General features: G+C 36.6%; 2 protein-coding genes across 3 annotated transcripts in view; one reads left to right on the forward strand and one right to left on the reverse strand.

Moving 5' to 3' along the window:
• col4a2 (collagen, type IV, alpha 2) overlaps positions 1 to 8,897 on the reverse strand; it is a 162,544-nt gene extending 153,647 nt beyond the window's left edge. Inside the window, exons 1-3 of one of the 2 annotated variants that reach the window (XM_077216667.1) lie at positions 8,695 to 8,897; positions 8,163 to 8,272; positions 8,029 to 8,080 (exon numbers count right to left, since the gene is read on the reverse strand). In XM_077216667.1, the coding sequence (XP_077072782.1) occupies positions 8,029 to 8,080; positions 8,163 to 8,203 (93 nt within the window). In that variant the 5' untranslated portion in view covers positions 8,204 to 8,272; positions 8,695 to 8,897. The remainder of the gene's footprint in view (positions 1 to 8,028; positions 8,081 to 8,162; positions 8,273 to 8,694) is intronic. The other variant, XM_077216669.1, reaches the window with a different exon arrangement.
• The window catches only part of col4a1 (collagen, type IV, alpha 1), an 87,227-nt gene continuing 71,888 nt past the window's right edge, over positions 8,854 to 24,192 (forward strand). Inside the window, exon 1 of the mRNA XM_077216670.1 lies at positions 8,854 to 9,154. Within this exon, the coding sequence (XP_077072785.1) occupies positions 9,080 to 9,154 (75 nt within the window). The 5' untranslated portion in view covers positions 8,854 to 9,079. The remainder of the gene's footprint in view (positions 9,155 to 24,192) is intronic.

The raw sequence follows: 24,192 nt of genomic DNA on the forward strand, positions 1-24,192 counted from the left end.
CAAATAGGGCCTTAGCGTATCTAGCATTTGTCCGAGTCATGGCTAATACTGTCTTAAATAGCCTGTGCAGTGCATAGCACTTTGTCTTTGGTAACATGAGATTATGGCCGAATGAAAAAAATGAGCACCCACATAGCTACAATAGATGTTATAATCTGTAAGCTGATGACAACGTAATGTGAATCACTTACATTCACTGGTCAAAAAACCTCATGATCAATGTGTCATGCTCATGTTTAGCTTCTGTCTTGTTTAGTTTTCATTGTCACCATTTGCATTAGTTCTAGTCATTCATTCGTCGTCATGCTTTCTAATTAGTCCATACCTGTTCCCAGTTCTGTTAATCATCATCTTCTGTGACTTTAAGCCTTCAGTTCTCCTCAGCTCATTGTCTTGTGCTAACATTACGATGATGTTATGAAGACTATCGCTCTTTGTGTTTATTAAAATACATTTCTCGTTATCATTCAGTCGTCATCTCATTGTGGATTCAACTACAAGAAACCTCTGACAATCTGAGCTTGATTTTGGTAAAATGACATATAATAACACATGCATGCAAGTGTCTGACCATATATAAAGCTGCAATATCAACCTTGACAATGTGGTGTTACATTTTTTTTAAATATCCATGTTTTTTTTTCCATTTCCTGAAAAGTAGGGGCTTTGAAAATACAACCCTAGTGGGAAAAAAGTATACTTTATTGTACTTGAAATATATTCCCTTTTTCATTAGTACATTGCAAATATACTAACAAAAATTGTACTATCTTTAAATATATTAAATATATTAGCATCATGCTTTTACCTATTTTCACAATACAAATTTTAACACACTTTAAAATAATTGTACTTTAGTATATTTTCTAAAAATATATTTTTTTATCTTTAAAGTGTATTTATTTGCACTTCATTTGTGTTCGGGTCATTTTGACCCGGAGAAGTTCTTCTTTTTTCCGAAAATACCCGTTAATGTTATCCCATTGCACTGAAACTTAGTGATTTTGATCACAAAGGATACAACTACTTATCAAATATTTTTATGACAATTTTCGTACTTTTTTAGGGGGGTGCGGGTGGGGTTGTCACCTTATTATACTTGTGGTGTTCCCGGTAAAAAATAGCTTATAAATCTCTTATTATACTATATTATCAACTTATAACTTGTTTTCTTTCAATTAGGACTGGTTTATATTTCTATTTGCATCTGACTAATCGTAGGCCTCATTTATCTGAGAGTACGAATCTATTTTTTTTAGTAGAAAATTTTATAATTTTCACAATATTGAATAAAATATGAAATAAATTGCTCTGCTTATCACAATAGTGTGCTTTAATGTTTAATCAGGGTGTTTGTTTTGAAATGCTTTTATTTTGTAAACATTGGCACATAGTCACACTTGTGTTGTTCATGGTGAAAAATGACCGGACTATAAAAATAGCTTATAAATCACTTGTTATGCTATATTATCACCCAATATTGGATTCTTTTTGTCAACTTGTTCTCTTTCAATTAGATTTTTTTTTTAATATTTCTATTTGCATCTGATTAATCGTAGGCCTAATTTATCTGAGAGTAGGCATCTCATTTTTTAGAACATTCTAACACACACTCATCAAAAACATTATTTATGAATAATTTTGGAAATATTAAATAAAATATTAAGTATTACATGCATTCTTTTTCACAGAGAGAAACTTGATCCTACCCTGAACTGCATCTAATATCCATTCATCCATCTAACATTCACACACACACACACACACACACACACACACACACACACACACACACACACACACACACACACACACACACACACACACACACACACACACACACACACACACACACACACACACACACACACCAACAGACACACACACACACACACACACACACACATGCGCATGTATGTAATTCACTCCTATTGTCTTTGAAATATGGTAGTGTACTATTGAATGCAGGATTTATAAACTCAAATAATTTCTATTAAAACTTCTATGTCATGCACTTAAATATTTGTGTGACTACATTTTTGTATTGATAAAGCTGTAATTTAGTACATTTAAAATATATTAACTTTAAATATAGTATAAAATAACACACTACAATTAAGTTTATAATGAAGTACTTTACATGTGCTTTATGTTAGTCAAGAGACCGAATACTTGTACTTCTTTAAAGCAAAACAAAACATTATTAAAACAATAATTTAAAATATATTTAAAGTAAAATGTTTGATTTAACATTATTACAAAGTGTACTTTTTAAAAGTGTACCTAAGTGGTTTTATTTCTTTCATTTCATTAATTGATATTATATTGTCTTCAAGTGCAGTTTTTAAAAATATACAATTTTATATAATGAAGTGTGAATATATAATGAATATATAATGAATATAATTACATTCAATATAATGAAGTGCTTTTCTGTTTCACAAGGGTTTACTTTAGTTAGTATTAGTTTAGCTTTACTTAAATGTCCAGTGGTAAGCTATTTTATTTACATTGTTGAAGATGTCACTTATGGATTTGTCAAATTTTTTTAGGACATGATGTTTAACAATTTAATACCAAGAAGCCTCCAGACAGAGAATTGAATAACTGTGTTTCACTTCCTTTGTGATATAAATGTAATGCATATTTTACTGCTTTGTGTGTGCTGCTCTTTCCCAGCTTTAGGGAAAGTTCACACAAGACACAAACTTCATACCAGCCTGGGGTCAAAAGGGTCGCTATTTGACACAGGACATGGGTGGTGCCACTACAACTCATTTGTGGGAGCTACCCCTTCAATGTGGGTTCAACCCTCAACCACCCCTTCAACTACATACATTACTCACACAGACATGCACTGTAGATCTAAAGTATGTGCATTCACTTCAAAACCTAAACTTCAGCAAAATTTCAAAAGCTCTGCTATCTGCAATGCTACTTCCAGTGTCGCTCGGGCTGAGATTTCCCCAGCACAGGTCTTCCCCTCGGAACAATTTTACATCCTGCCTTGATCCCTCTAATCAAACACAATAGATTTTCCCCCAATTGTTTTGCTTTTTTGGCAGAGGAGATTATTTTGGCAGGCGATCTAAAAGCGTTTTTCCTGTCCTTATCACCAGTAGACATCTTTTGTGCTGTGCTGGTCCGCCTATTCAAACTGGTATAGAGTACACTTACTTGACGTGCGCTCTTGTCCTCGTGCACAACCTCAGGAACCACCCAGTGACAACATCCATGTCCTCTTCCCTTATATGGTAGAAGGAATTTCCACAGAGGACGTTGATGAATAGCATGCAGTTCATAAATACAGTATTTTTAATGCAGTTATTGCTGTTGCAAATGGGACATTTTTACGCACCAACTTTTTCACTTTCTTTGATTTTCTATCTAAACATAAGTCAAGCAACAAGAGCAGTAATAAACCCCAATCGTAAAATAATTCCCATCATACATAATCTACTTCCTGACAATGCAAATGTCTCTCTTTCGCAAATTTTTACATCCCATCCCAAAATGTTATTCTTCCAGCTAGTGTTGTAGTTCTCGAGAGTGGTCTTGGTGTCAAGACCAGTTTTTTGAAGGTCCTGGTCTTGTCTAAGTCTCGACTGCATTTGTACTCGTTCTTGTCTCGGGGGTAGAACTGGTGCTGTGAACAGAAAAACAGCAGGGCCGCACTGCCTGCCAAACACCAGGATACACACAGTTTGATTTTAGACTGTTTATAGCCAGGCAAACAACACATAGCAGCTCTACGTCATTGTTCGTTCGTCAAGTCTGTGGAAACATGCAGCCAGTTAACAACAGGCTCCAGTTCACCTGGCTGGGAACAGGCTCTGGCTCCAGAACGCGAACTATTCTGATGGAAAAGAGCTAATATGTCAAGACCGGTCCAGACCACAACTGCAGGGATATCACTGAATTGCCTGTGCATTGCCTGGTTTATTTGTTAACACTATTACTGTGATTGGATTTAAATATTCCTGCTTCAAATACAATCAATAACTTCTAATTTGATTTACTGTTATGCCGGGTCAGAAATCAATGAGGGGTTGGGTCAAATAATGTCACCAAAATTAATACAAAAATGCCCACAAAGTTCAAGATATGATTGCAAAAAAAGTACTTGTATGAGATCTTGATTTTTATATTAAAGCATGTGATATAAATAAGCAAATTGGTAACAGCTCTTTATAGTGTCTTATTATAATTGTATTATTGATTAAATATAATACATTTCTCAGGCAGTAAATTATGTTTAGTTTAGATGAATTTAAGGAGTGCTGGTCTGGTCTTGGTCTTGACTCGGTCTAGCCCTGCCCTGTCTTGACTTGGTCTCAACACACCAGTGGTCTTGGTCTTGACTTGGTCTCAACACACCAGTGGTCTTGGTCTTGACTTGGTCTCAACACACCAGTGGTCTTGGTCTTGACTTGGTCTCAACACACCAGTGGTCTTGGTCTTGACTTGGTCTCAACACACCAGTGGTCTTGGTCTTGACTTGGTCTCAACACACCAGTGGTCTTGGTCTTGACTTGGTCTCAACACACCAGTGGTCTTGGTCTTGACTTGGTTTCAACACACCAGTGGTCTTGGTCTTGACTTGGTCTCAACACACCAGTGGTCTTGGTCTTGACTTGGTCTCAACACACCAGTGGTCTTGGTCTTGACTTGGTCTCAACACACCAGTGGTCTTGGTCTTGACTTGGTCTCAACACACCAGTGGTCTTGGTCTTGACTTGGTCTCGGGATGGGTGGTATTGACTATAACAATTTTCATCAGACCAAAGTTGTGAAATAAAGTGCTGAATCTCCATGACAACATTATATAGCCATAAAACATACTTAAGTGTATTAAATGCAGTACAATAGTTTAAACTCCCTTTCAAATGACAAGCCTGAGCATTGGTATATCAATATATCATATATTAATGTTCAACGAGTTCCATTTTTACCTGCACCTACAGCTGGCCTCTGTTACACATTTAATTAATCCAGCTCTCAAAAAAAAGGTCACTTTTGGATAAAAATGATGCATTTGGTCTTGGATTGCAAAAAGGCTTAAAATCATGACCATGTTATATTTAGGTTCTCAAATCTCTAATGTTCTTCATCATGCACCAAACAGTCTTTACTGTCTAAGTGAGGTCACCTACATTGACCATACCCTGTAGGCTGGATCATTGCCTGTCTAAAATTAGCTTGGCCTGAAACCTGAAATCACTACACTCCTTGTACCAGTATAATGCAGAGCCTCAGCCTACTGCTGTCACAAGTTTTTGATCAGGGAGGCACAAAATCTGATAAAGCTTTAGACAAGGCGGTTTATTCTTCTTCTATTCAGGGAAATCAGTTTAACTGAAGAAGAAAAAATATACTTGATATTGATTCCTTTTTGTAGAGAGGGAGTTCTTGGCAGAAACACATTACAGGATCCTGGGTAAAACTGACTGACCTCTCATAGACCAAAAGGGCCTTTGAATAATGCAAAAAGTTATACATTTTAAAGTCTTAAATATGCAAATGTTGACAAGTCAAATGAGCAGAAGCATTTGAAAAAAAAGTATAAAAAGTACTTTAATATACTTTAATACTGTCTTCCAAATGAGTTGTTGCTTTCTATTTTCCCATTGCTGTGCACAAGTTTTAACATCTCATATATAGTTGTATTGTTCCAACCATGTAAAACTTTGGAAAACAGTGAAAATAGATTTTTTCTGAAAGAAAAACCTTCCACTGACTGCACATAAAGATCTCTTTTGGGGCAAATTGCCAAATCAGCCCTTAGGCTACTGTTCAAAATGAACATTTGTATCAGCACACAACCTTGGAATGGACCAAATTGAAACTATTACGAGCAAACTAAAGTAGAACATGAGAATGACTGAACGATTGTAAACTTGACTTTTCAATATAACATGCTAACTGAAAAGTAAGAATTGACATGTTCCAGCCATGTCAGTGTAGACTTGAGATGCTATTATAAAACCGACTTACACAGTATTCAATGTCTTCTTCAGAAAACAAGGTGCCAAGGTGCATACCACAGCTAGATCTAGAGCTAAAAGAATGAGGTTACAGCTGAAGGAGCTTGTACAGGCCACTGGCAAAAGATTAGCTCTTTTGAACTTGCTGTGTTTGCTGCTGGTGATGGGCGTGGCCAGAAACATATATCAGCATTAGGATCAGGAAAAGAAATATGATCTCATGTTGAAATCATCCTCAAACTGTAAGAGGAGTTCACACACTCATCATAACACATGCAGAGATTGTCCAATGGTAAAGCTACTATTATTCTGTCCAATGGTGGTTATTAATCTGTGCAAAACATTATGATTATGATGATAACTTACTGAATAACCTAGGCATAATGACAACAAAATAATACACCACTCATCTAAGTAGCCACTTAATTTAAATGACAATTTTATGCAGAATAACCCTTCATTGCAATAACGACACAAAGTTAAATTCTGCATGAAATAAACATTCGCTCTAACAATTTTCTAAATGCTTGTTATAGATCTTGCTGTGAACATTTAATCTCTCCATGCATTTTAAAACCTTTTTTTACCTCATAATGTTTAAACAAAATGTCGCAACTCGATCTTCTGGTTAAAACAACAGACTTCTCTCTGGTGACGTATGCTGGACTTCCTCAATCATTTAGTCCAGTTTAATCCACCCTTACAAGCTCACGTTAATCTCATTTTGAGTACAATGCCCACATTTCAAAATCCAGGCAACAACCAATGCATGGAACCAAATCCTGCCCCATCACTCTTGGATGCATGACACAATACGGAAGAAAAGATCTGTCGCTACTTCCATTTCATCGCAACTTTAAATCTGTTGCTACTTCCTTTTCATCGCAACTTTAAACCTGTTGTTATGTCCGTTTCATCACAACTTTAAATCTGTTTCTACTTCCGTTTCATCGCAACTTTAAATCTGTTCATTTCCGTTTCATCTCAACTTTATATTTGTTGCTACTTCCATTTCATCGCAACTTTAAATCTGTTTCTACTTCCGTTTCATCGCAACTTTGAATCTGTTTATTTCCGTTTCATCTCAACTTTAAATTTGTTGCTACTTCGATTTCATGGCAACTTTTTATTTAAACAAATAGTCAGAAAATAAATAATGAACTGCTAAAAAAATAAACATTAAGGACCCTACGTTGACAACCATGTTTTCTTAGAAAGTTGCACTGGAACATTATGGAGATTCTAGAAAGTCCAGTTCACTCTAAGGCAGCATTGTTCATCTTAAATAGTTTTTCAAATTAACATCCTATCGCAATAAGATTGTTAAGAGACAAGAATGAGAGACAAAAATGTAAGTGCGATAAGAGACAAAAATGTAAATAAGCAGATATGTATTTTACACAGTATATATGATCACACCAAAGCTATCTCATGACCAATTCGTGCAAATTTGTACGAGCGATTAAAAGGTGGCGAATTCGTACGACCTCATTCATACGAATTGGGCAACTCCTAAAATATCTACGATTTAGCAAAAATCGTACGAATTTATACGAGTGAGGTCGTATGAATTTGTACGAATTAGCCACCTCGTAAAATACTTTACCATGAAGTGTCAGCTTGTGAGTATTAAAACATAATCACTCACAGACTCTGAACACATTTTCCTCATTAACTTCAGGCCAGTGTCTAATCTCTCACTATAGGATATCAGTTAGTTATATTACCACCAATAACCACACCTAATTGATGTGGGACTGATGTGAAACGGTCACATTTCAGCCTTATAAGGAATGGGCAAAATTAAAAGTGGCTTTTTAAAACATGCTTTCAATTAAAGGAACATGGACACTTCAACAATCTGTAAACGGTCAAACATTTGTGAATTGCACATGAGGAAATTGAAATCCAAACCAGGACACTCCCACTCATCTGAGGGGCTCAGCTCAGCATGTTGCACCATAAATGAGGCACAAACCCTACACCACAATCTGCACTTAATCTTGTCCACTCAATATAGTAAAATAATTAAAAGCACACTTACTGCGTTGACCTCTGTTGTAAGGACAAGGACTGCAAGGCACAACAGAAAACACCTACAATATGTGAAAAAACGTGAATTAATGCACGTGCAAAGGGAAAACAGATGCTTCTAAAACTCAAAACAACAGACTTTACCTTAATGTGTTCCAATGCTGTAGATGGTTCTCACCCTCCATGCGAGCCTGAAAACAAGATTAAATCTCTCCTGCTCAATGCCAGTGTCCTGTTACTGCATACTCAATGATCTGAAAGTTACAGATGGACTGAAGTTATTGTTTTAAGCATATTGTGTGCATCAATACAACACATTAAATGTCCTTGTCCTGATCTCATGTTGAAAGATCCAGCTTTAGCCGGTAGTTGTCTTTTGGAACATGGCAACTGCTTTCTAATGGCCCAATCTGTCATACAATCATGAAATAGCTACAAAAATAGCTCAAGTTGGTCATATATAATCGACCAACTAATAAGCTTATTAGACGAGCTTGAAACCGAGAACATGTTCCAAAACTACCATTTTGTACTAAATGTGTCAAATAACGTCACACACTTGGTTTTGTTATCATTTGATCGATTTTAATGACAACAAAATACATTTAAGCTGAATATTTTTAAGAGTAAGCTATTTTTGTGCATTATTGAATGTGAAGTAACGGCAGAAGTTTACCTTAGATCCCGCACGCGCTTAATCCTGATGCGTTCCCACTTTCGGAAAGTTAGTTATCTCACCTAAAATCCACCTTTCCAAAGCTGTTTTAAGGGAATTGCTGTTCTCCAAGACTTAAACTTCCCCTTACAATGCTGACATGCGAGTGATAGTATTTCTAAACAGGGTTGTGTTGGTGCGTAGGCTATGTATGGGTGGTCGTGGTCCTGACAGGGGGTGTGGTGGGCTCTTCTACAAGACATTACTTTCAACAACAGCCACATAACGTTTCGGGCAAAGATGCAGACAAACGTATAGTTCGGGCTCGGGTAGAAGAGAGGCAAGAATTGATTGAATCGGAGAAGAATCCGTCATCAGCGTGTCCATTTGGACATTATTCATAGGTATGAAGATGCGGCTTCCATGTGTCACTGTTTTTCTTCTCACGGTCTCTTTGAGCATAGACAAGAGTACAGCTAAGGTAAGTCCAACTAGAAAACAAACTTATACTAACTTTAATGTTTGTTTATTAGTAATGTCGTCGGTTTGGGCATGCCGTAAACACTGGTGAGGCTTAAGTCCCGCGCACAGAGAAGTGCGTGTAACTTGCGCGCGACTTGCTTGCGCTCAAGTTCCACTTCAATTTGACAAAGTTGTCAGGATGGCATGTAACTTAACTGTATTTAACGACAAAATTGTCCAGAAATAGCACACCAAATCGAGATTAGCCTACTTATTAGAAACAAGCAGCATATGCATGTTCTGATGCTGTAAGTAGCCTAACCAAAATAATTATGCCAGTCCAGTATTATCAAATGCATAATTTATATTCATATAGCACAACAATTGTTTTAACAATAGTCCCCCATCCGCCTTCAATTTCAAAGTACTTCATTGGCATGATTGTTTAACACAAAATAATGCAAAAGCAAATAAAACCAATGACAGGAAAAAAATACAGTAAAATATGGCTCCAATAATATAAAAAGTAAACAAAAAAAATAAAATTACTCAGCAATATGCATTGTGCAATAGAATGGAATAAATATACAATAAGACATTAATGTACAGCACCAACTCCTGCATTTTATATGTTTCTGACATTTATTTTGTTCTGCTATAAAAAAAAAATAAAAATAAATGCAGGCTAAATGTGAGACTGTCTTCATTTCAAAGTCATGTTGAGTCTACCCTTTTCTTTGCCTATGTATGAAACCACAGACAACCTTGGCTTCTCTTTCAATGTGTTGTACGCTTGTGTGCAAACTGCTACAGTTAACACAAACTTTTGTAAACCATCTGGACTTTGTTTTCCATTTGTTAAAGGCATTTTGCAACTCATCTGATAAATCAGTATGACTTTTAAATGACTTCCACTACACTGTTTACCCAAGATAACGTATGCAGCTTATGCTTTCTCCTGCATGTTAGTTGCATAAGGATCTAGATGCAGTAATCTGAGAGATCTAGCTGGACATGTGTTTTTATTGGGGGGTGTGGCTGGGGGCGGGGCTCCAGTGGGAAGCACATTCAGAGCCAGGATTCAGGAAATGACAGGTGTCTGGATGATAAGCCCCGGCAGGATGATTGATTGTATCATGACAATGATGAGATCAATTCACAAAGCAGTTACATCTGGTGATTTTGTCATATTTCTGAATCCAAATAAGGGCATTCTGCTGGATGAATATAACCTGCCCCATGATACTGCAGATATATGTGAGTATCTGTATGAAGAACAACTCTTTATTGATTTCAAAACCCAGCCATACAATGCCCCAAAAAAGCAGAACATGCTTTACAACTCTATTCCAATGGAGTTGGTTGATGGATTATCACATTACTACAAGCATTAATTTGATTTAAACTGGTATGTCACATAGCTATATTGAATAAGTTGTATACCGTAAAACTTCAAATAATAGCCCGGGCTTTTATTTTCCCAAATACTCGAACTGCACCAGCTTGTATTTGAGACAGACGTCTATATGAGACAGGCCTTTATAATTAAGTGTTGAGATGTTGTTCATTGAGATGTTGTTCCTAGAGTCTCTAATCTCTAAAAATCTCGAAATGCTCCACGTGAAACTGCGGTCTTCCGACCTTTTACTATCGTATCAATTGATTTTGATTAATCTGCGCGAGGGAGAGAGAGCAAGACAGCGCTCGTGTTGTTTGAAGACGTGAGAGTGCGCGCGCGAGACCGGCCTTTATTTACCCAAACCTGTCGCCAGACCAGGCAAAGAGACAGGCGTCTATTTGGGACTCGGCTATTATTTGAAGTTTTACGATAATCAACATTTTTCATATTCCTCTGTAATACTGAATTACAATTGGTTTGTTTTCATATTAAAACTTTATAATTGATAAATTATATGATTGATTGATCTTTATGATTGATCATTGTCCTTCGCAATAGATTTCTTACATAGCTGTGCTAGTTTAATATATTTTAGATTACAGTACAGTGTCTTCTATATCTCAAACTGTAAAGCATGACACTACCAACACATGCGGTACTCTGGATGTATTTTTGTTTTAAATCATAAATGTGAATATCAACCACGTCTCTCCACTGGATGTTGGGGTCCTGATCACCCTGACAGGGTTAATGGCCATCATACATTATCACCTAATTGTGTGAGTTGTTCTGAACTGTTCATTTTTGTTCTCTGGCATGCATTTACATTGAAAGTGTGTGAATCTGTATGTAATCTCTCAGCACTTTTATAGTGGAATACCTATCATATGCCTCCCACAGCTGCCTCTCTCTGTCACCTCAGACTTGGATTGTAATTGATGCCATTTGTGAGTGGTATAAAAGTCAGGTTTGTGAACACTGTTTAAACATCTACAACAACAATAGCCCTGAGAACAATAATGTTTTGCTTTGTATTGTGTGTGACAAACACCAAAAGGTGTAACCATTTGTTGTTGTTGGCTTGTTTTGGGAGACAGTGTTCTCATCTGTAAAAATAATCATGACATATTTTTTCTTTCTAGTCACTTTTTCTGGTTAAAGTAGTATTTATTTGGTGAGTGCAATCCCTAATACACATACTTATCCAGTTATCACATACAACTGAAAGGTCAGTAATGGAAAACCTAAAGCGAAGGCATCCTGCTCAATAAATTTAAATACATTTTTATGTGAAATGGGTGGAAAAGAACTATTGTGTATTGCAAAATCCACCCTAAATCCTTGCAGCATTAGTGGTATGTGTGGTTGACCACACTTTTTTTTTTTTTTTTTTTTTCCTCTTGGGAGTCTTTGAAATATTTGTTTAAAAAAAAGTACATTCATGATGACTAAAGATGTGTGTTTTGAATGGTTTCCCTAGACTTATTCTTACAAATACAAAGGGTGAAGAATATCCCTAACAAACAAATGTTTGTTTATATTATCTATGTATATCTGTCTGTTTCAGTGGCATAATTAGTCTACATTGGCAGTTTATTTATTCAGAAAATATTGTTCCTGTTCTATTTGTACATTAATGGAAGGCTGGTGGTCCAGATGAATTTCAGTTGAACACTATGTTTTTCCTAGCTTGTTTATAAATTATGATTCTCATAAGGTCAATGTGGTCTCACGTGTATCCAGTTCATATCAGATTAGTGGTAACAGCCCCTAGCTCACTTCCTGGAGTGAATTCACTTCATTAGGATGGCATTATAGATTAGATTCTTCACTTGAATGCAGTGAAGAAACAGCCAAAGTAAATGAAGGTGAATTCGGTAAACTTAACTGATAGTAGTGCAATCTCTGAGCGAACTTGGTCATGCCAAAACAACAGGATGCACCCGACACACCCTGAAAGATGAATGTGATGCACTTCATTTTATCAGCATAAACACTTCATTGGTCTTGATCAGTGAGAAAGCTGTCCGATTGGGTATGAATTGCATTTACACTTGACCATATAAATGCATTTCCCTAAAAATTATATAAATCACATATAATGTTCAGGTGTGATGGATTTCATTCAGGATAAGTCATCAATATTTTTGGACATTTTCACTGAAGAGAAAGATTGTAAATATTAAAGGGCCCCTATTATGCTCATTTACAAGTATTTCTAGAATACATTACCTTGATTTATAGATAAATAAACACATATTTTTTGTCATAGTGTCCATTGCTGCAGCACCTCTTTTTACCATCGGCCTGATTCCCGAAATATTCTGTAGTTCCTGTCTCTTTAAAGAACAGTCTGCTCTGATTGGTCAGATGGCCCAGTCTGTTGTGATTGGTCTACCGCTTAGACAGAATGTTGAAATATATAACGTCCCTAAACATAGTCCTGTTTCAGCTCCCAAGGCTTCATTAGCAGCTGCAAACAATATTATATCTATGGTAACTCTAGTGTCGGTATTGGAAGTCAGTGCATTGTTTTACGTTTGTTTGTTTTTTGCCTACAACATCTTCTCAACGTAACAAAATCACTTACCCAACTGCTCAGTGATGGTGGGCCAAAGCAGCCAGTAGGCAGGCATTATGCAAATGTGTAACATGGTAATGTAGTTAAGTCACAGAAATAATGACAAGACTATACAAACAAGGCATTTCATGCAAGTGTTTTCGGTTGAAAAGATAAACTCCATTTGGCGCGGACTTCGTTCTTTAGAAAATTGCAGATTTTATGCATTACTTGGAAGTGCTCACTTATTGAATGCGTAAACCTGTGCTCACGGTCAATGAAGTATACTTTGAAAGTCTTGCATGCTCAACTGTACTCAGACAGAGCAGAACATGGAAAATGAAGTATATTTAAGCCTTGAAAGCCATTCTATGTAAATGTTGGTGTTTTTAAATACACATACTCTATGCGCTTTATGTAGTTAAGTTTGTGTGCTGTAATCCGTCTTATCACACCGTCTGATAATGAAAGAAATTCCTCAAGTGACTTATGTGCAGTGTGTATCTCTCAGGCCTGCTCTGCCCCTTGAGACTGGCAATGTTCATGTGGGTGGGTTGTCTGTCTAATTCTAGGAAACCGCACATGCGGTGATGGGTGTGAGAAAGAGTGAGTGGGGAGACAGAGGATGGATTAGGTCCAATTTGAGGGAAAAACATGATGGACATCACTAGGCTTACACACTGTTCCCCCTACGCCTGATCAAACTGTTCCAGCATCTCCCGAGAGGGTGGATGGAATGCCAGTGCAGAGGAAGCAACAGTTGCAACTGTTTACCTTCTTGAATCACTGTTCTTTTCCCCTCGCCCTGGACATTTCTTTTTCATTTTCTGTGTTTTATTTGTTTTCATCTTATCATAAAACAACAACTAGTCTCATAAAGCACTTACATGTTCTCCCTTTTTTAGCCAAGCATGCCCAATAAATGCATTTTTATAGGGTACTCGGTATTTGATAGACACAAAACGTTTAATTTTTGTAGAATTGCACCTAAAGACAGGGTTCCCACATCGTGATTTTTTTTTTCTAAATTGGGATTTACAAGCCTGGAAAAGTCATGTGAATTAAAATCTTAAAAATGTTGACTATTTTTTTAGTGAATATAAACTTTCCTAGATATGGTCAGCTCCAGAAATTGTTTTTGTGAAAAAAATAATAATAAAAAAGCTAAAATCTAATAATAAATGTATTGATCCCTACACAACATGAGGGGAAAACCAATAAATAATGTGGCTAATATTTAAGAATTCTATCCCACAACTTTCCCACATTTTTTTTCACTTGTTCTCTTGTTTTAGTTCAAACATGGCCACAACTTATTTATTCGTTCCCTTGTTTAGGTAAATCCTGGCCATGCACACTGAACTAACTTGTTCCCTCATTTAGTTTAATCATGGCCACGATATAACTAAACTACAGAACAAATTGTTAACTTGTGTTGAGCACGTCATGTTTAAGGGCTATGTAATGATTGTAAAAGTTAAAAATAGTAAAGTCATGGAAAATCTTTGCTCAAAAGTTGTGGGAAATTTATATAGAAATAACTGAAATCCACGTTCTGTGGTGTTTTCATTTTTAGTTTGTCTTCATTATTTCCTGGGTTTCCTTTCTGTTGTCATGTGGTGAGATACTATATTTGAATTTGAACTTACTTTGCGATGGTTAAACAAGTATGTTCTATATAGTATGAATATGAGTATATGAATGAAATCCAGACGCACTACATCCGCTATGTTATTATTGCCAAGTGACCTACCAGCGTCAGTTGCGTTGCTTCACCGCCATTCATAAATCCTCTCCCGTGGCCTCATGGTAGAGTAAAGTGCCTATCAAATGAACTCTTCAGCGGAGGTAGTAGGCCATCCGGTTACTTTTTGCCTACAGTTTTTTCTATATTATGTATTCGGACATACTATGTTGGTGAACTGTTTTTCACATACTATATTGTAGGGAAGTATTCGATTCCGGACGCAGCGATGGTGTCTAGCACGTTTATCATTAGTACTCATGGTTACTCAGTATTTTATTGATTTCACACAACTGTTCCTCGTTTTGAGCCTTTTTTAGTTGTGTATATCATACCCTCAGTCATACCCTCAGTTTTATTCACTCTTTGTCTGGCTTTGGCATTGGTTGTGCCTCACCAACTGTTACATTGCTTTTCTCATCTCATTGTTGGATTTCTCTCTTTTGTTTTGTTTACCAAAGTACATGTTGCTTTTTAGATCCGCTTCACCTCGCCTCATATTCATACTCAGCTGGAAAGTAAGAACAACTCTTCTGGGAACAATTTCCATGTTTTTTTCAAACTTTCCAATCATGGCCCTTGATTTAATTGTTTCATGAATGAAAAGCTCCTAAACTGTACTTAAAACATCAAAATTCAGATCACCTAAAACCAGATTACAGGGAAACAACCTTATTTTATTATCTTAAACTTAATTAACTGAAAGTTTAAAAATGGCCCTGAAATTCCAAAGACAATTCAGACTGACTGATACTTATATGCGTCATCTTAAGCATTTTTCTCTTTGACTAAATGTTTGACTAAATGCCTGACCCTTACAGAAGGCCATTGCTTAAGTTCACAGGGCCTGGGACAGAATTACCCCTGATGCCCCCATCCCCCCCCCCCCCCCCCCCCTTTGTGATAGGGCCTGGGACAACCTTCATCTGGCGACGGCATTGCCCTTCTAGTTCATGAACTATTGTTTGGGGACCACCCTGCTTTACTTGTCATTAATAGGCAACCACAGAGATGGACAGGTGAAAGCAGTTTGTGATTATGATAATCATTTTTTTGGAATAGTTGAGTAGTAATGTGTTGTTTGAAAGATAAAACGCTTTATTACCACTGAACATCATTTTATGACAGTGAAGTATGAAGTGAAATGTTATACTTGTGCAATCCGACCGCACACATACACACACGGCTTGTAAAAGCCTTTTTAACAGGCTGTGAGTGTATATATCTGGGTGGTCTGGGGAAACAGTTCTTATGCCTTTCACCTATTGATCTGCTGCCTGTACAGTGTAGCAAGTTTTTTCATTATATCAAGTCTAGATTATCTCAGTGGTTTATGTACTAATACTGCACAGAAAGGCATATACAAATTTGTTATGGCTTAATGGAATAAGTGCTGTAGTTCGTCATTCCTGATTAACTTTTTTCTGGCCCATGATCAGAACAAGACAAGGGCAACAGTTTTCCTATAGCTTAAACAGTTAAGTTTGTCACTAGCAACGCCAAAGTCATGGGTTCAATTCCCAAGAAATGTGATCTGGTCCATAATCATGGAATTGCTTTTCCATTCATACACAATTAGTAACCACTCCCAAGATGTGTAAATACTACCAGGTGATTGGAACATACCTTTTTGTAGATATCTGAAACCTTTCATTGAATCTGTGCACTCACAGTGTTGATGGTATCTTTGTTCCCTTTTTCTGTAGTTAATCACTAGTTTATTTCACATTGTCTGAGGTATTGATTGTTTTATACTGGGATAAGGGCTGTTATCCCATGGCACACAGGGAGTCCCAGATCCCAGGCTTTCTCTGCAGGAATGTGGAACTGAGCCTGGGCAATACCCATAGCGGATCATTTGGTCTCGGTAACTGGGACTCAGCCAGCCCTACTGGCCCATAATGCATGAGACAGCCATCTGCCCTGTCAATCAATGTGGGATGGAAGATGACTCAGAGAAGATGCCTGAGTTAATATTATTATAAACAGGCGCATCTTGCATTGTTATTATTAGTATTTTTTAGAAGGGAAACCAGTAGCTGTGAGGATTCACTTTATGCCTTGTAGGCACAATAAGACATGACCAACCCACACAAAAACTGTAAGGGAACGTTGTTTTAAACAAACAGACAAACAAACAAATAAATGAATAATTAATATTTTGGTATAATCACATTTTGTGAAAAGCGTATCATAAACACTACCAAAAACAAACTCCTGGGCAGAAAAAAAAAAGACCAAGGCAAACGTTGTCTCAGGTCAAAACAGAAGTGCAGTTTTCTTCTGGCTGACCTGGTGGCCTCTCTCTTTGAAAGATTGGTCCTTCTGTTTCTCACCATGTCTCCAAATCATCAAAATTGGAGGGAGTTTGTGTTGTTCTCTGTGGTTTGTTTATGCAGCTGACTTAGTGGATCTCAATACATTCATTAAAAAGTTTGGACTGGTCATCACAATCTTTACTCGAGGTCATAAAGCAAATAAAAATAGTGGGGTCGACAGTTTGTTACATTTGTCATTACCATTTGACACATTATAGGCCTTTACAGCATATTTCCAGACCCTCTAACACATTGACTGGCCATTTAAAACATTTTCTTCTTCACAAAGTTACAATGCAGCTGTCTGGCCAGACCCTATAAATCAGGTCAAATTTAAATGGATTCTTTTCATGTAAATTGTAATCATTAGAATAGATTAGAATATATATATATATATATATATATATATATATATATATATATATATATATATATATATATATATATATATATTTTTTTTTTAATATTATTATTAAATTACAAAAATGCAAATAAGCCTTTTTCAAACCAGGCTCATTGGAAAAACATGCCTATGGTGACATCTCTGCAAAATTACATTACTTTGCTTCTTGCATGTTTCGTGACACTTTCAAAGAGAAATGTAAAGTGAGTGGCGTTAGAAGCACGACCAGTTAAGAACGATCTGGCAAAGTTGTATTATGTTGGTTTTGGTAATCATGTGTAAAAGTGTTTTGAGGTCATATAACATAATATTGTGTAAGGAACTGTGTGAAAATAAGTCTATATTAATCTATAATCTGCCCCTGCTATAATTATAATTTTAATATATACTATAATATAATTTTGTGAGAAACGGAATAATAGCTGTTTTAGGTTTTACTGTCTCTAGAGGTACATTTTTCCATTGAGCCGGTGTTGACATTGTCACTACTGGTCTTAGATTTTAGAACCCATTGTATATGTAAACAGTAATTTTCAATTTAAAAATATAGATGCAAATGATACAAAAAAATACTATTTAATTAAATAATGTTTGCAGTGACCTACTGTGAGATAAGCTATTGGTGGGTGTCAACTTATATTAATTGATTGCTCTAATTTTGTCTCTAATTTTGTTTTTGCCATGACATAAAACATGCACTTTCTCACAGACATACATAAGCACAAACTATTGTTAGATAACCATGAGTTAGATGCCAGCATGCTATTTTGGCCTTTCACAGTGCCACGTGAACCAAATTAGCCCACAATCCATGCCAGCTCTGCCACAGGAGTGTTTACAGAGAGCATCACACAAGGAGGCGTCTGTGGACTTTATTAGGAAGAATGTCATGTTGTCATCAATGGTAAAGATCAGATGAACAAGCTGCAGGCAGTAAGACTAACACTAAAGACTCACATTGAGTTTATAACTAAAATAATGCCAAATTCATGTGGTTCCAAGAAACAGAAGACTCAGATCTTTTGGAAAAATCTCGAAACTCACTTCGATTTATCTGGAGAGCATTTACAATAGGCCTCACAGACTTCTGCGCAATTTTTTGGAGAACAGATAACTATTGTTTGTGACAGCCTCTCTATCCAGTGCTCTGAATGCAGTGTTTCAAATGCTGTTTGATCCCTCTATTGTTCGATGGATCAGTTAGGGCAAGTTCATGCACATTTCGCATTGGGGTCCGTACTGCATGCACATGAACTCAGGACCTGTGGGTGTCATTTTTGGGGTTTTAAGCAAGTAACCCTTTTGTACATTGTCATGTTTCTGTGTGTGGGATTTCAGATGAGATTTTAATTGATGTGAGATCATTCGTAATCTCTCTGTATCTGATCTAAAGTCACTGCTGACAAAGCACAGCGCCTGCTATTCCAGCATGATTTAAGGAAGAGAGAGCAACAAATAAACATGCATGGTCTAAAACGATAATCATCAGGACAGATAAACAGAAGTAGTTTCTTCTCTCTCCAGGTCTTTACTTTCCCTGTTAGATCTGGTCTTGATTGTTGTAATTGGTCGCTCCACCCCTAGTTTTGCCGCACGGAGAGTTTGTTTACAGTGTTGATGGTTTAGCACGTGCAACTTGAGTACGAGACCATCATTTTCTCATGTACGCAAGTTATGAACTAGATTTTTACATTGCTAGTTGGCTTCTTACTGGCTCAGGTCAAAAGAGCCCACCAACAAATCTCTATGATATTTTGGATCCTAGGTATATTTCTCAATGTAAGCATTTGGACTCATTTTATCACCCATAAGGTGAACCAATAATGTTTGTTGCTTAGAAAAGTGAAACATCAAACATCAGCTCAACTAGCATCACAATTTTAGGTATCATTTACAGCAAATATATTTTTCCTAATTTATTTTCCTGCATTTTCCTTGCACCTTGAATACATGTACATACAACATCTCATTATTATTATTATATTCAATAATTATTATCTTACACACAATCACTGGGCACTTTATTAGGTATACCTTGCTAGTAGAGAGTTGGTGATGGAAAAATTCCTCCAAGATTTTAGTCCATATTTTCATGATAACATCAAGCTGTTGCTGTCGGCTGCCTATCCATGATGTGAATCTCCCGTTCCACCACACCCCAAAGGTGCTTTATTGGCTTTTGATCTTGTGTATGTGGATGCTATTTGAGTATAGTAAATTCATTGTATCCCATTGGAAGTAGCCATCAGTAGATGGGTACACTGTGGTCATATATCAGGTTATAACAATATTCAAGTAGGCTGTGGTGTTTAAATGATGCTCAATTGGTATAAAGGGGCCCAAAGTGTGGCAATAAAATACCCCCACACCATTACACCACCAACCTGAACTGTTGATACAAGGCAGGATGGATCCATGCTTTCATGTTATTTTTGCCAAATTCTGACCCTCTCATTTGAATGTCACAGCAGAAATTGAGACTCATCAGATCAGGCAGTACTTTTCCAAAGTAATTGGCTGATTAGATACGAGCGGTTGGACAGGTGTACATAATGTGTGTGTGTGTGTGTACGTGCGTGCGTGCGTGTGTGTGTGTGAGATAGAAAATTGCCTACCTACATGTTTTGCCCACCTACATGTTTAAAGTTTTCATTTTTGAATACTTTTTATGTGTCTGATAAAAATCCTTAAGTTAAAATGAAACTACATTGTCTGACCTCCCACTGTTCCACCCGGCTTTAGTTTTATTTATCATTTTCTTTTACATTGTCTTTTAATCTGCAGTAAATAAACCGTTGGTGACCTCTGACACCCACTCTGTTTTTCACCTCTGAGGATGTGGAGGAAGAATCCTTCTAAACACAGAAGCTTTTTTTTTAAACCAGTTGGACACGTATCAGACTGAAACGAGACACAGATGTTATATTAATTATTAAACCTGAAGCCCCTCTCACAGTCACATCCAGCCCTAAATATAGAGCAGAGCAACTGTGTCTGTTCCAAAAATGTAATGACCTGATGTTCCATCCCAGTCCTTCCTGATCTGTTCAGGACATCAAGTGTGGAGATTTCCTGTCTCGAAAACAATGTAGGGTTATTGTTAGCTTACACATGATCCGAGGGAAAGACATGGTATTTGACTAAGGAAGAAATGATATTCTTGACTTTAGTTCACTCTTGTGTTTTTTTCCCCCTCTGGGTGATTCCTGAGTTATTCAGATGCAGATATTTTTGAGTTACTGTAATACAGGGGGCATACATTTGTCATGTTTGTGTCATGTAGGCATTGCAATAGTAACAGAAGAAAGCTAGTAAGAGTTGTATGTGTAAACCTCACTCCCCTGAGCAGGTCAAGTTGGGCGGGTTACATTTGGTGCTGTGACCCTGATGGGAGTGAGGTTTAGGGGGGTGAGTGTAATGGAAGCAACCTAGTAAGAGCAGTGCGAGTAAACCTCACTCTCCTGGCCTCAAGTGCACCAGCAACACCAGTTTGAATCCCGCTTGGAGAAGGTCGAGTAGAACCAGTTACACAATATTTAAGCACAATATTTTTCTTGAGGCCCAAAAGCAAATGCCAAATACTTTTACGAACCACAGACTCATGTTAGATTATGTCCATAGACTGTGAGAAAAATCATCTGCATTTTTTTTATATTGTTTGAGAATGGAATGTAGAATGTATAGATTTTTTTTTTTTTTTTTTACAAAATACATTACTTTACATTAACGAAATTTGAGATTAATTGTAATTAAATCTTATTAGCAGACTGAAAGCACTATAATATTATCCAGAAAACAGCCATTCTCCTAGGCCTATCTTCTGTCCTTTAGATGCCCTTCATATTCAGTGAAGAAAACAGCTATGCCCAGCAAAATCATCTCACCCCTGTTTAGGCCACCACAACTCTGAGCAGCTTTACAAGGTTTATTACATCCAGATTAAACACTGAGGACTGCCTCTGAATGCTTGTCTTTTCTTAGCTTTGCTCTCTCTGTCCACTACCTTTCTCTCTTCTCACATTTCAAGCATTTACTCCTGTTTTTAGATTCTGACCTGTGCTCTTGTTCTATTGGGATCTCACTGTGAATTTTCTCAGAGACTTGCACTTTCCCACCAGAACAAGGAAAATATTTTGTACAATAAATCAGATTAAGTTTACCACCCTCTCTTTGAATCGTAGCACAATATGGAGCACCTCCAAAACGTCCATGTGCCTTAGATTATTGCATTAGCAGGAATTCTCATATATATGCATGAAGTTTCATTATAAACACAGGGTCATGTCTACTTTATCTATTGATTTTTATGACAGAGACAAAATCTGTGTCAGGGTTGCATACAGTTTAAATTACATGGATGATGCGTGACGCAGAATGAACGATGATAATATACTTTAATTAAGAGCTATAACACTACACAAGAACCACACATGTTAATGTAAAACACTAAATTTAGAACACTAAACTGAAGAAGCAGAGGTCTTAAATACACAGGGCCAGATAATTAACAAAACAGGTAAGCATGACTACTTAATCCCACATTTACTAGCTCTCTCATCAACACAACATTAATGCAGTGTCTTGAATCCTCTCACATATCTATGCAAAACATGAGATGCTTGATTGAATGATTATATTGCATCATTACTTCACAAACTTGAAAGCATTCTTAATAAAATATGATCTGCAAGTACAGTTTTTTTAAATATACTTAGAAGATACAGGTTTGCAATGACAAGAGGGTGAGTAAATACTGACCTTTTGCTGATCTGTGGGAGGTTTTATCAGAGTAGCATCTAAAATAAACACTATAATTGCTTTTAAAAGTTTTGCAATCCAGTTCAAACAAACACATTTTTTTGGAACAATACATTTTTGGATTCAATACAAATCAAACACTAACACTGTAATTTGAATCTGTAATTTGAATTTGAATCTATGTACAAACCTGTATTCAAATCTCTCTCTTTTGAACTGTCGTTTTTTTCAGTCCCTATTTTGCATGCAAACAGACATATTCGCATCTTGCATAGCCGATCTAATAATGTGGGTTATGAATTTGTCTTAGGGCATTTTCACAATAGCAGTTTTGGTGCGCACCCGTATTCGATTGTTTGATTTGGAAGATATGAACGCTGTTTTCTGAACTTGCAGTACCCGAATCCGCCTTAAAAGGATGGTCTGGGGTACGGTTCATGTGAACTTCGAGTCAGTTCGCTGCTGATAAGTAGCACAATCGTACTAAACCGCGGACGTGAACCACTATTGATGATGTATGATTTGATAAATCCAAAGGTTCAAAAACCAAAATGGGCTATAAAAGTGAGGTGAGCCATGCTATAGACCTTATGTAGCTCCTCCTCTTAGCAATGCACAGGTTGTGTTCTGTCTTCTGGTTTGTGTTTACACAGCATGACGGTAAGATCTTACAGAATCATGAATGAACCTCTCATTTTAAAATCTTCCCGCTCTACTTACATTTTGTTGTGACATCCACTTAAGAGAGAGAGAGAGAGAGAGAGAGAGAGAGAGAGAGAGAGAGAGAGAGAGAGAGAGAGAGAGAGAGAGAGAGAGAGAGAGAGAGAGAGAGAGAGAGAGAGAGAAACAGCATGTGTCATGTGTCATGCTGGCCTTTCTATTTGACAGGATACAGCAGTGGAAAGCCTTCTGAACACTTTATAGAAGCTTTATGTTCTTCACTGGTACATATTAGTCTTTCACAATGTATTCAATTTACAAATTTTACCCAAAGCAACTTACAATGCAGCTATATTACACATCTTTGTGGCTTGTGCATTCTGTATATCGATCCCATAACATTGGCATTACTTGCACCATTCTCTATTCTCTATATTTAATGAATTAAATAAATATTTAATACAATATAAATAAATAAAACAAATTTTAAATATTTGTGTATTATGTATTTTTATGCTTATTAGAGAGTCACATCTTTATCATGCCAGTGAGAAAAAAGTTGCAGTTGCAAGAGATTATTTATTTATTTTATGGATGTGTTTTACTATAGAATAAACAGAATTTATTATATTTATTATATTAATTATATTATATTATATTATATTATATTATATTATATTATATTATATTATATTATATTATATTATATTATATTATATTATATTATAATCACAATGTATTATGTGATTGCCATAACAAAGGATACATGTGATGCATAGAACAGCCTTTGCATCGGGAGCACTTTCACCTATACGTGCTGAGCCAAAATCTTAAAAACACATAAATCCACACCGCTGAAGAGAGTCAACATTGGAGGTGCACAGGACATGGTTAAGGGTCAGTGTACTGACAGGTTAACCTGTAGACGGATGTAAAAGGCTGGATGTTGCCCCTTAGAGGTCATGCGACAGCTGAAAAACTATGGCTAGAATGGAATATTATGGATTTGAATGTACTTGTAAATGAAACCTCCCCTGCATATTCATAGAATGTGTTCTTCAGAAAATGTGCTGTACGAGATGGAATGTGTTGCTGATTTTATGTTAACAAGCAATATGTTTTTTCTCCTGCATAAATACCCAGACATGCAAGAATGCCATGAGAGACAGTCTATTCCTCTCATACCCCTTTTCCACCAAAGCGTTTTGAGAGCCG

The sequence above is a fragment of the Siphateles boraxobius genome, unplaced genomic scaffold (genome assembly GCF_051911475.1).
Source record: "Siphateles boraxobius isolate OS27281-9 unplaced genomic scaffold, OSU_SipBor_1 7, whole genome shotgun sequence".
NCBI classification, from domain to species: domain Eukaryota; kingdom Metazoa; phylum Chordata; class Actinopteri; order Cypriniformes; family Leuciscidae; genus Siphateles; species Siphateles boraxobius.